The sequence below is a fragment of the Rattus rattus genome, chromosome 10, assembly GCF_011064425.1.
Source record: "Rattus rattus isolate New Zealand chromosome 10, Rrattus_CSIRO_v1, whole genome shotgun sequence".
NCBI lineage: Eukaryota > Metazoa > Chordata > Mammalia > Rodentia > Muridae > Rattus > Rattus rattus.
The window spans coordinates 49,782,967-49,794,920 of record NC_046163.1 but is presented as its reverse complement, the minus strand read 5'-3'; the positions used below and the strand labels follow the sequence as shown (position 1 = coordinate 49,794,920).

General features: G+C 48.6%; 1 protein-coding gene across 2 annotated transcripts in view; it reads left to right on the top strand.

Annotated features, from left to right (window-relative positions):
* Window positions 1-259: 259 nt before the first annotated feature.
* The window catches only part of LOC116911004 (carboxyl-terminal PDZ ligand of neuronal nitric oxide synthase protein-like), a 286,728-nt gene continuing 275,033 nt past the window's right edge, over window positions 260-11,954 (top strand). For both annotated transcript variants that reach the window (XM_032914731.1, XM_032914730.1), the window contains exon 1: window positions 260-825. In XM_032914731.1, coding sequence (XP_032770622.1) covers window positions 721-825 — 105 coding nt within the window. In that variant the 5' untranslated portion in view covers window positions 260-720. The remainder of the gene's footprint in view (window positions 826-11,954) is intronic.

Below are 11,954 nucleotides of genomic sequence, written 5' to 3'. Positions count from 1 at the left end.
AAACAAAACAAAACAAACACACACATGCAAGACGATGCCGTTTCGCTGCTACTAGCTGAGTAGACTGCGCCTGGATCGCCACGGTCCTGTGGCTGGGCCAGGGCGAAGTTCCCCGGTCCCGGCTCGGCGCTGCGGGGACTTTCACCTGCTGGGCGCGCGCGGGGCTCGGGGCGCGGGGCGGACCCGGCGGCGGCGGGCGGGGCTCTGGCGCGCGGGAGGAGTCGGCCGGGCCCGCCCGCAGGAGGAGCCGCGGGCTGGCAGCCGATCCGGCGTCTCCGTGACAGGCACCCTGCTCCGCCGCCACCGCCGCCGCCGCTGCTGCCTTTCTTCCTTGTCCCGAGTCGTGCGCGCCGAGCTCGGGATCGGGCTCCCAGTCTAGCCCCGCTTCGGGCCGTGCGCCCTTTGCTCGGCGTCCGGCTCCGGGGCTCCGCGCCACCCGCTCCCGCCTGCCCGGCCGCCTGGCCGCCTCCCCGTAGTCAGAGCGCGGCCACCGAGCTGCTCGCGCCAGCCGCATCCGCGCCGCCCCTGCGGATCGGCCCTCCGGAGGCACCGCTCCGGGTCCCCCCCGCCACTGCCTGGCACCCAGGCTGCCCACCTCGCGACCCGGGTCCTCGCTGCCGCTTCGCCGGGCCCTACTGTTCCCTCCTCGGGGTCTCGCCAGCTCTTTCTCGTCGCCACCACCGCCGCCCCCTTGGAGCAGCGGGTCCGCCGCGGGTCACCATGCCCAGCAAAACCAAGTACAACCTTGTGGACGATGGGCACGACTTACGGATCCCTTTGCACAACGAGGACGCCTTCCAGCACGGCATCTCTTTTGAGGCCAAGGTGAGGGGCAACCGGGAGGGCAGTACCCTGAGGGGGCAGGTCTGGGTGAATGGGATGCCAGCGGTCCTGGACTCAGAGCAGGTGGGTTAGGCCTGTCTCAGCTCTTGCCCAGAACAGCTAAAAAAGAGCACCTGCAAAGTTTGAGGTGTACTGCCTCACCCCCTTCTACCTGCAGACACCCCATCCTTGGCCCGCCAAGGCTGGATTGAGTTACTTCCCGGAGAAGACTGAGTAGCGCAGCCTGGACATCTGGCTCTTTGGAAAGCTTTAAGGAAGCACTGGTGTTATTTACCTGCTGGTCTCCCAAGAGAGGTGCTTTCAGGAGAATGCCTGTTTCCTGACCGGTTTAAAAAAAACTACATATATAATAAATATATAATATATTATATATATTCATTCCAAGTAGTTGGGTGTAGGTGTTAAAGTTACTTCCCAAATGTCTGCTTTTGCACGACTCTTTAGCATGTGCCAGTCATTGGGGTAGTGGTGGGGTGAAATCTGTTTTCTAGTTTTGTGGTGGTGCGCTGTTAAATCTCAGCAGTTGCTGATGAAGAATTTAGCCGAGACGACTGGAATTTGCAGGGCCAAGGCCAAAGCCACCCTTGGGGGAGGGGCGGAGTGGAAACCTTCGCGCTGGACCAGTGGTTGTGTGTGTAAGACAGGCAACCCGGTGACCGTGAGGCACCTCTCTGTGTAAGGAATTCTGGCTTCTGAGACTGCAGTGGAGTTTCCCCAGAATGGTGCTTTTCAGTGGAAAAGGCTTCTACTAGTGATTGGTGCCCTGTCCTAGCTATAACTTCAGGAGAGAAAGGCGTACTTACTCAGCATGCCCAGGGTGCTTGCTACTGAGTGAAATTTAAGGGAGCTCTGTATAGATTGGGTTTGGATGGTTTTGAGGACGAGACTTTTGACAAGAAGGCTCCTGTCTCTTTTCTTCAGTGACCGGCAGGTTAGCATATTGTGCAAGGACTGCTATCCGGTGTCAATTTCCTTCAATTTGCGAAACATCATTGGAGTGTCAGTCTGATGCCCAGAGGTCATTGTCTTTATACTTAACTCCCCTCTTCTCACGCAGCTGTGTGAATTGGTGAATCATGCTCCCCCCAAACCCCAAGTTTTCTCAGTCATATTTTTTAGAACTAGAGTTGTTACCCCTTCACCCTACTGATGTCAAACTCTACCTTGGAGTGCAGAACTGGATTGCTGAGTATAGTTGGGACTAGAGGGGAGCTGTCAGCCAAGATCCTATCTCACTTCTCTCTCTCAGAATAGAGCTGCTTGGCCTAAGATAGGGGATGTTTGCCTACGTGTGTGTCTGGGCCTATGGATTTGGTAAGCAGTTTTTAAAAAGTATAACTTTTTATTATGATTAAGATTTAATTTTCTTGGATACACATACACTAAGAAATTGTCGTTCTCTTGCTTGGTTCATCAGTGTTCTATTAAAAAATATTTTTTATTATTTTAAATCCTGTGTCTGTGTGTGTGTGGTTATGTGCATGTGAACGGAGGGCCCCTGGAGTCCAGAGGCGTTGGATCTCCCTGGAGACGGATAACAGACGCTTCTGAGCTGATTGATGTAGGTTTTGGGAACTGAACTCAGATCCTCTGTAAGGGTAGTGTGTGTGTTCTTAAGCACTCACTGAGCCGTCTCTCCATCCTGATCAGAGGTTTTTTTTTGTTTTTGTTTTTGTTTTATTTTCTTCTTCAAGAACTAGGGGGAAAAGACTAGTAAGATTTAAAATTCTTTATTATTTATTTATTTATTTATTTATTTATTTATTTTTATCTTTTATTCTTTTCTCACAGGCCCCTGGGTTTGGTTGCAGCTAGGTGTCAAAAACCTAATGTCTATACATACAAATTGCAAGAAAAGTTCAATTTTTGGTATAATCTGCAGTGGGAATGCTGAGGCAGGGGGATTGCCATGAGTTGGTAGCTTGCCTTGGCCACATAGTCCTACCAGAGAAAACCAATCGCCCAGCCAACCAAATAATAATTTTAGACAAAATAGTCCAATCCCTCTATGCCCAGTTGTAGCTCGATATATTTATGTGTAGCTTTAAGGAGTATTCAGGTGACCTAACGAAGCCGTTTGTAGTCCTTAAGAAATACTGAGCCTGAGGCTTGGCTCCAACTTGCTAGATCCCACTTTTTTTATTCCCCTTAGTACTAAACATGTAGTTTCTTTTCTGAGCAAATGTCTGGGGGCTGCACGGTGTAGTTTCTATAGTAACTCTCTGGATTCACAGGCAGTAAGTGGTCAATAAGAGGAGGAGCCATGGCCGGTCTAAGTTATGTTCCCAACACAGATCTGAAACACGGGGGTGGGGGGTGGGGGGTGGGGTGCAGGCGCTCAGCATGGACAAGTGTGAACCAGACAAGGAAAGACAAGAGTAGGTGGAGCTTCTATAGGCCCAGGCTGACTTATGGACTGGGTTCTGACCTCTGCCGGACTCTGGCATATTCAAATGCCATGTCAGCCAAGACCTTCTGATGGAAACAGAAGACCATCTCTTTGTGTGACTCCCCCCTGCCCCCACACTCCTGACCCCAGGCATGCCAGTAAGTGCCACCAGTGAGTGCCATCTGTAGCTAGCTTCTGCCTCTATTGAGCAGTGTCTGTCCCTAGGAATGTGCCCTCGTGGGGATTTCAGGGTTAAAGCCACAAGGCACTTGCTCCTTGTTTTGGAAAAGCACAGACTGTAAAATGCAAATGCATTGTTGCCTTGTTAGGTACCTTGGAAAAGGAGTCCAAGACTTCCTTTTCCAAGGGTTGGCAGCTTTTCAGAAGCAACACTGGATGGAGCGGTTCTCTGGATGTAGGCCCCTGGGTTTTTTTTTTCAGAGTTCCACAGAGACACAAAGATTTAGGGTTACCTGGGAAAGCGTGTCCCTGGCTGAACCTCTGTGTACTTAGGAAATACACATACCTTAGGGTACCTCGGTTGGGTTGGTGGAATGTTTGCCTACCATGCAGGAAGCCCTGGGTCACATCCTCAACACCACTGGTCTAGGTGTGGTGGTGCACGCCAGCAATCCCACTACCCAGGAAGGGGGGAGGGGAGGATCTGGGCACCAGAGACGCTGGCTTCCTGCATGCATCCCACCCCTATAATGCACATCACGGTGAAGCCCGAACTAAACTGCTTCCACTTGCAAGGCCTCACTTAAGTCTCTCCGATGTATTTTCACCAGGTATGTCTTCACTTATCTGTTTCTGTGAACTAGGATATAGGCTCAGGGAGGCTGCCACCCGCCAGGGTCCTCACACCGGAGTTGACAGAGCATCCTCCTGAATCCCTATATATTTGGTAATTTTTTTTTATGTCTTTCTTGCATGCCGCCGATTATTACATTGTAAAGTACCAATCCTGAAGACTTCATACAAACAGCTACTTTGGGTGTTGTCTGTTTCTCAGGTGGAAACTTAAGAGATGAGACTCACAGAGCTTGTAAGCATCAGATAATGAGGACTGTTTGACCTCAGTCGGGCTTTGGTCACTGTGGTGGAATATCCAATTCGTGTAACTTAAGGAAGGAAAGGTCTATTTTAGCTCACGGATTCAGATGGTTCAGTCCAGGGTTCTAGTTGGTGGTCCTGTGGCAGGGGGGAACCCTAGCCCTGCAGGATCACTCACATACTTGGCATGCAGGCAGCAGGAGGGCAGCCCTCAGGTGCCCACAGAAGCAAACGCTGCACGCAGTGGAGTGCTTTGTACCGCCTGTTAGGATGGTGCGAGCAGAAGTCACCCACCTCGTGGCCTAACGGAAGCAGAGGTAGCTGGTGGTGAGCAGACTGGGGACCGGGTGCAACTTTCAAAGGCACATCCTCATTACTTCCTTTCTTGAACCAGCATCCACTCTGTGAGGTTTCCACTACCCCCTAAAATAGCACCACCAGCTGGGGATGAAGAGTGACACTCGAGCCTGTGGGGAACGTTCCGTAACTGCAGGCCTTCCCACCTGAGGTGAAGCTCCTAAAGAACCACTCGGAGATTGAATTACTTATGAATAATGTGGGCTTGTTCCCTGACTAGTTCACGACTTAACCCTTTTATTCTCTTCTAATGTCTGCTGTGCGGCTAGTTACCTCGCCTCAGGTTCCTGCGGCTGTCTTTATCATCATGGTGAATCTCCTCCAAGCCTGACTCTATCCCAGAATCCTTACTCCTCAAAGGACCTCCCACCTCCTATTTCCTGCCTATGCTGATAGGCCAACAACTTTTTATTGACAGGGGAAGCTTCCATACAGAACACAAGAGATTTTCTCTACACATTGCATTTCCAAACCATAATGTACTAAACACTTATGGGCCCTACATTGTTCAAACCTCTGTCTCCTTTGATCAGTACCCTGCAGGGCGTTTGACCCCTGGACTGTGGCTCCCTTACCTACCCCTGAAATAGTTGTTCCCTCTGTATGCTTAACAGACACTGCCTGGACTATGGCTCAGACTGTCAAAACTGAAAGGCACCAGAGCTATCTAGTGTAGACTGACTTTATGGATGGAAATTGAGGTCCAGAGGGGAAGTCTTGACCCAAGGTACATAATAACAGAACTACCCCTAATCTCTGGGTACAGTTATCTGTTGCTATCTAATAAGCAACCTTAAGACTCAGGTTAGGAACAACAGCTGTGCGTTTTGCTAAGGATCCATGGTCTGGGAATTCAGGTAGGGCTTGGCTCAGCTTTGAATATTCTGTTGGGTTCGTTTTTTGGGGGAGGGAGTAAGGGTGACCAGGCTGAAAAATCCTAGAAGGTTTTACTTATATGGCTGGTGCTTTACTAGTCCTCTGGGTGACTGTTGTAGCTAACGGCTGGCTTACGGTTCTTCATAACATGGTGGCTTTTTTTGTTTGGTAGTTGACTGTCCAGAGGGGGTGTTGTAAGAGAGAGGGCACTGTTAAGGTTTGGCCCTGTGAGTTTTGTAGGATCTCTTCCGCTGTCTTCTGTTGATCATAACTGACTACAGGGGTATAGAAATACACTCCACTTCTTTTGATGTGTTTGAGCATGTGAATGTGAGTGCATACACTTGTCGGTCTACGCGCATGTGGAGACCATGGGTCAACCTGAAGTATTGTTTCTCAGGTGTTGTTCACAGTTTTTCCCCTAAGATTTATTCTTAATGTGTGTGTGTGTGTGTGTGTGTGTGTGTCCGTCTGTCTGTCTGTCTGTCTGCTCGTGCCTATGAACAACATATATGTAGTGTCAGCAGAGGCCAGAAGAGGGCATTGAGCCCTCTTGAGTTGTAGACAACCGTCATGTGGGTGCTGGGAACTGAATTCGAGTTCTCTGCCAGAGAACTTCTGTTCTTAAAGCTGATCCACCTCTCCAGCCCTCCACCTCATATTTCAGAGTCAGCCAATAGACCAGGCTGACTCATGGCCAAACCTCGGCAATCCTTCTGTGACTGCAGCTTCACCCCTGGGATTACAAGCATGTATCACCAATCCTGTCTTTTTTACATGGGTCCCAGGGACCACACTGAGGTCTTCATGCTTTTGTGTCAAACACTTTGCCAACTGAGCTCTCACTCCTGAGTTTCCCAAGCCCCACGTCTTAATGAGGGAGTGTCAACATCAAGTTGCAAAATTGCATGTGGGGGCGAGAGATACCACTGATGCCTAGAGCTCCGTCATTCTCATAAAAGTAGATGGGCCAAAGTGTCCTTATGGACAAATCTATTTCTACTTTCGTTGTAAGTTTTATGATTTAATGGCATTTGGTCATGGTTCATTTGTCCCAAATATCTTAGACATTTTTAGTGGCCAAAAACCATGCAGCCACATGCAATGATGGCCCGTCACCTATATATAGGACTCAAATTAGACAACTTTCTGTTTAGTGTTGCTTACTCATAATGGTGCTTCAGAGCACAGGAACATTCAGTGCTGTTGCTGGCTATAATTACCCATGTCCTCTTCACACTTGTCACCTGGGTGCTGCCTGTAGCTTCTTGGGGACCTGTTAGCTAGCCTTACCCTTAGGCCCAGGAAAGCATCCTGCTTTTTTCCTGCCCTACACTGAAAACTTGATTTCTGATACATTTCTTCTTCCTTTATTTTTGAGGGGAGGATCTTTTACTCTTTTCTTTTCTTTATTGGTGCAGTGTGTGTATTTGTGTGCAAATGGAGACCAGGGGTTGATGCCCTGTGTATGGGTATGTGCAGCAGATGCCTGCTGCAGAGGCCAAAGAAAGATGATCTCCTGGAACTAGAGCTATAGACAGGTAACTGGTAGGTGCTCGGAACTGAGCTTGGGTCCTCTGCAAGAGCAGTAGGTGCTCTCACCTGGGGAGCTATCTCTCCATCCCTCTTTACTGCTTGAGACAGGGTGTCCTGCTGAATTTCGAGTTCAATGATTTAAAGAGACTTGCTGGTCAGTGAGTTCCAGGAATCTGCCCATGCCTGTTCCTGAGGGCTAGAGTCCAGATGTGTGCTGCAGTTCCTTTTTATTTTAAAGATTTATTTATTTATGATATATAAGTACACTGTAGCTGTCTTCAGGCACCAGAAGAGGGCATCAGATCTCATTACAGATGGTTGTGAGCCGCCATATGGTTGCTGGGATTTGAACTCAGGACCTCTGGAAGAGCAGTCAGTGCTCTTAACCATCGAGGCATTTAACGTGGACGTTGGTTGATCTAGACTCAGTTCCTCATGCTTGCACAGGAAGAACTTTACTGACCCAGCTATCTTCCAAGCCCCCTTCTTCTTTCTAGTAGCTTTACTGGATATGATTCATGTACCTTCTAATCCACCAACTTAAAATATATATAATTCAGTGATTTGTTTTTTTAGTATATTCACAAGCACCCATTGCTGCTTGTCATTCTAGAACATTCCCACCGTCTCAGAGGGACCCCTGTCTCCAGCCCCAAGGCAGCACCGTTCTTTATTGTTTCTAGATTTTCCTATTCTGGACATGTGATACATTTAAACGTATAATACATACGATCTTTTGGGTCTGACCTTGTCTTAGTTTCTTTTCCTGTTGCTGTGGCAAAATACTTTGACAAGAGCAACTCAAAGGAGAAAGGGTTTGTTCTGGCTTACAGTTTGCATGACAGTCACAGTGGCCGGGGCTTGGGGGAACTGGTCACACCTTCATCCAAAGACAAGAATGAGGAAGCGGTGAATATGTGCTGCTCTGCTCTGCCCCCCCCCCCTCTCTCTCTCTCCCTCCCTCCTACAGTGAGGGCTGGGTGTCCTGGCCCCACTTCAGTCTCCACAGGGTCTTTGGGTCTGCATCCCTCTGTCCCGTGTTCTCCACAGATATGAATGCAATGTCTTGAGTGCATAAAATGTGAATGAATGAATCAATGTAATTTCTTAGCTGTTTCCTGTGAGGACTGCCAGGGTCCTCCCTGGCCACCCCTCAGTGGGAGATGCCATGTTGGTGCCAGGCTCCTCTTGCTTTCGTCCTTCAGTTCTTGTTGCCCAGTAACTTGAGGCATTCTGTCATGGTGTCTAGTATTAGTCTCAGCCCCCAGTGTTCACTGTGCCACTTCTCAGGAAGCTTTTTTGTTTTCCTGAATGGAAAAGAAAACCCCATGATTGATGTGCAGTGGGGAATTAGAGTTTGAATTAAAACAGATGTTCAATTTCAGGAATAGGTAATTATCATTTACTAATTGTTCTTTATGTTTAATGAATGAGTCCCCCCACTGCCATTCTCTCTCTGTCTCTCTCTGTCTCTCTCTCTGTCTGTCTCTATCTCTGTCTCTGTCTCTGTCTCTGTCTCTGTCTCTGTCTCTCTCTGTCTCTGTCTCTCTCTCTCTCTCTCTCTCTCTCTCTCTCTCTCTCTCTCTCTCTGATTTTTTAAGACATTGCTTCTCTTTGTAGCTCTCAGGGACTCTGTAGACCAGGCTGGCCTCGAACTCAGTGGTCCACCTGCCTCTGCCTCACAAGTGCTGGGATTAAAGGCGTGTGTCACCATGCTTGGCTTTGTTATTTTATGTCATATAAATTTGGTTGGCAAGAGTGCCTAGCTTAGATTCAGGAGCCGGAGCTGCATTTGGCTTCGAACCCTAGCTTTGTCCCCTTACTATGTGACCTTGTATCCCTTCTGGAAGGAAGGTTCCACAGATGGTTTGTTTGCTCCCTAAGGTGGCTGGGAGGGGGAAGGGAACTGTCCACTCCACATACATGCCCAGCACAGTGGTACAGAGTGGGCCGTTGTTTTCATTACATTAAATCCTACAACTTGCAATTTGTCTCATTTGATTGGTCTGTGCATGGTTTAATCCACACAATGGCCACACACAGTTGTCTTCCCTAACTGTGTGGTTTGGTAATGTATTATCTTTATTATACATGCCTGCTTTTTTTTTTTTTTTTTAAATCTAGCTGCAGAATTACTCTGATTCCTCAAGTTGCAAATCAGACAGCGAGACGGCTGTGTGGGCTTAAAATAGCTGTCAGCTTTCTTGGAAGGGGGCGGGGAAGGGTTAACTGGGTTCTGGTGTAAGCCCTCATCGCATTTATCCCAGCCTTTTAATCCCTGTTATGATTAAAAATCACAGCATCTTAAGTATGGTGTGTCATCTGTCTTCACTTGCCTTTGAGTTTCTTGGGTAAATATTTCTTTAAGCACAGTTAATCTAAGCAGAAGGAATCTTGCAGCATGGGATTAATTAATACCTTGCGATGCTTACATTTCCCCTTTCGGTTTTTATGCTCAGCACCACGTTTACTTTTAAACATCAGAGCAGCTGGCCTCAAAGTTGTTTAAGAAGGAGCGTCTAGCAAGTTCTGTGCCCACAGAAAGCTAAACCCTCATGTAGTCCTTCCTGCGTGTAACCGGGTTGGTTTTCTGTGGTAAGATTTGGGTGTCATCTGAGAACTGAGGGCAGTGGCTGTGCCTACGCAGTCTTACTATTAAAATTAATTATGTGCGTGCGCACACATTCGCTTGCACTTGGCACATTTGCTATGTCTGTGCATCAGATAACAACGTCGGGGAGTTGGTTCTTGCCTTCTCCCCGGCTGAGGCAAGGTCAGTCTTGTCGTTTCTGCCCCTTGAGCATTCTCCTGGTTAGCTGGCCCATGACCTTCCAGCTAGGATTCTCCTTGTCTCCACCCTTCACCTCTACGTAGGAGGGCTGGGATTATAAATGCGTGCCACCAAGTCTGGGTTTGTATGTCAGTTCTGGGAATCAACTTCATGTCTGCAGGTTAGTGCTGCAGTCACTTTTACCTGCTAGGCCATCTCCCTGGCCCCACCCCCACTTATTCTTGAAGCCACCACCTTGGGTGTGGGGGATGACTGGTTCACATGACAGACTTGAGCGTTGAAGGAGAGGGAATCCACACTTTAGAGGTCCGCTGGGTGGAAGGAGGAGGTGGTCAAGAATAGAGCACTTCCCGCCAACGCACAGTGAATTGAGAACATACTGATTTCTGTTAGCCTGTGATCAATAAAGCAGCTGTTCTCGATCGATCGATCGTTGGCCTATATCAGAACAATCTGAAATTAGCAAGTAAAGAATTAAGCCTCCAAGCCCAGGTTCACTGAAGGGTAGCATGGGTGACACTGTTTAACGTTTTCTAGGCTGTTCTGATCGAGTGTTTGAGCCATGGCATTAGAAGGTTGTTTCTCAGATGTGTTGCTAATTGGAATATCTGGGCGGTGAAATAAAACAAGAGAAAACCTAATGGCTGGTGCTATTGTTTGGGCTTTGGGTCCTCAAAGGGACCATATGTTCCATGGAGAGGTAGTGGGCCTCTAGTCTTGGGGGGTGGGGTCTACTAGAAGAAAGATTACTGGGAAGGTGTCCTCGAAGATATACAGAAACCCAGCCTCCTTAGTCCGAGTCTCTCCTCTCCTCTCCCTCTCTCTCCTCTCCTCTCCTCTCCTCTCCTCTCCTCCCCTCCCCCCTCTCCTCTCCTCCCTCCCCCCCCCCCTCCCCTCCCCCCTCTCCTCTCCCCCCCCCTCCCCCCCCCTCCCCCTCCCCTCCCCCCCTCTCCTCTCCTCCTTCCCCCTCTCCCCCCTCTCCCTCTTGTCTCCTCTCATCTCCTCTCTCTCTGCTTCCTGCCTGGATGGGGTAAGAAGCCCTCCTGTGCCACATGTCCCCCACGTGTTGTTACAGCACCAGTGCAGACCCTGAGTAACAGTTCAGGCCAGTTGACCATGTTCTGAAGCTGCGACTGGAATGAAGACCTTCAGATGCCTGTCCTGCAAATGTCAGCGAGCCCCAGAGGCAGGGACACACCTTACTTAAGTTGTGCTTTCATCTGGGAAGGTGACAGGCTAACACTCTGGGAGACATGGCCTTCACTGCCTCCAGCTACCTGGCTTTCTGGAGAGCTGGACCAAGGCAGTCCTTCCTAAGCTCCTCCCACTCATGGGTCAGCCCAGGTTTGAAGACTTGTGATGTCTTTGTCGCTTTTATCATCCTTGGTACCTTTTTCTCATTTTCTGCCTATTTGGGCTCAGGGGCTTTGGCCTTACTGAGTCTGGTTACTGCCTGTGGGTATCGATCCTGTACTCCTGGAGGTGCCTCCTTACCTGGAGAGTCAGAACAAAGATGTTACTAAATTAACAACAGCACGTGTGTGCAGATTCCTTTCTATAGTATGGAACCCAAATGTGTCTTTATTCATCTCCAATCAAAACCTCTGAAACTGAGAGTCAAGAAAAAGTGTTTCTTTTTTTAAACAGTTGATTATCTTGGGTGTTTTGTAACATCGATGGGAAACCGATTAATATAGCTGAATTAATAGAGATGAATTCATAGTATGGGGCTAACCTGGGGCATTGTGACCTTTGTCTTTTATTTACGTATTTATTTTTGCTGCCACTTTGTGTTTTTCATTTGTTTCAAGGATTTTCATAACGAGCGAGGCATTTCACTGTGATCTCCCTTTCGCTCCAACCTTGAGATCGGCATCTGTTTTATCTTTCCATATTTGTGTTGAGAATTTTTTTGGTTCCTTGAATGAGAAGGACAGCATTGTGGAAGTGGCATTTCTTTCTTCCCCTTTTACATGGGATCTGGGTATTGAACTCAGTCGTCAGTCTTCCCTGACTTTGCCTGCTGAACTGTCTTGCTGGAACTCAACTTTTCCCTGTGGCAGTTGTTTTTGCTTTTGTACCCTACTCCACCCCGGAGGGTACATT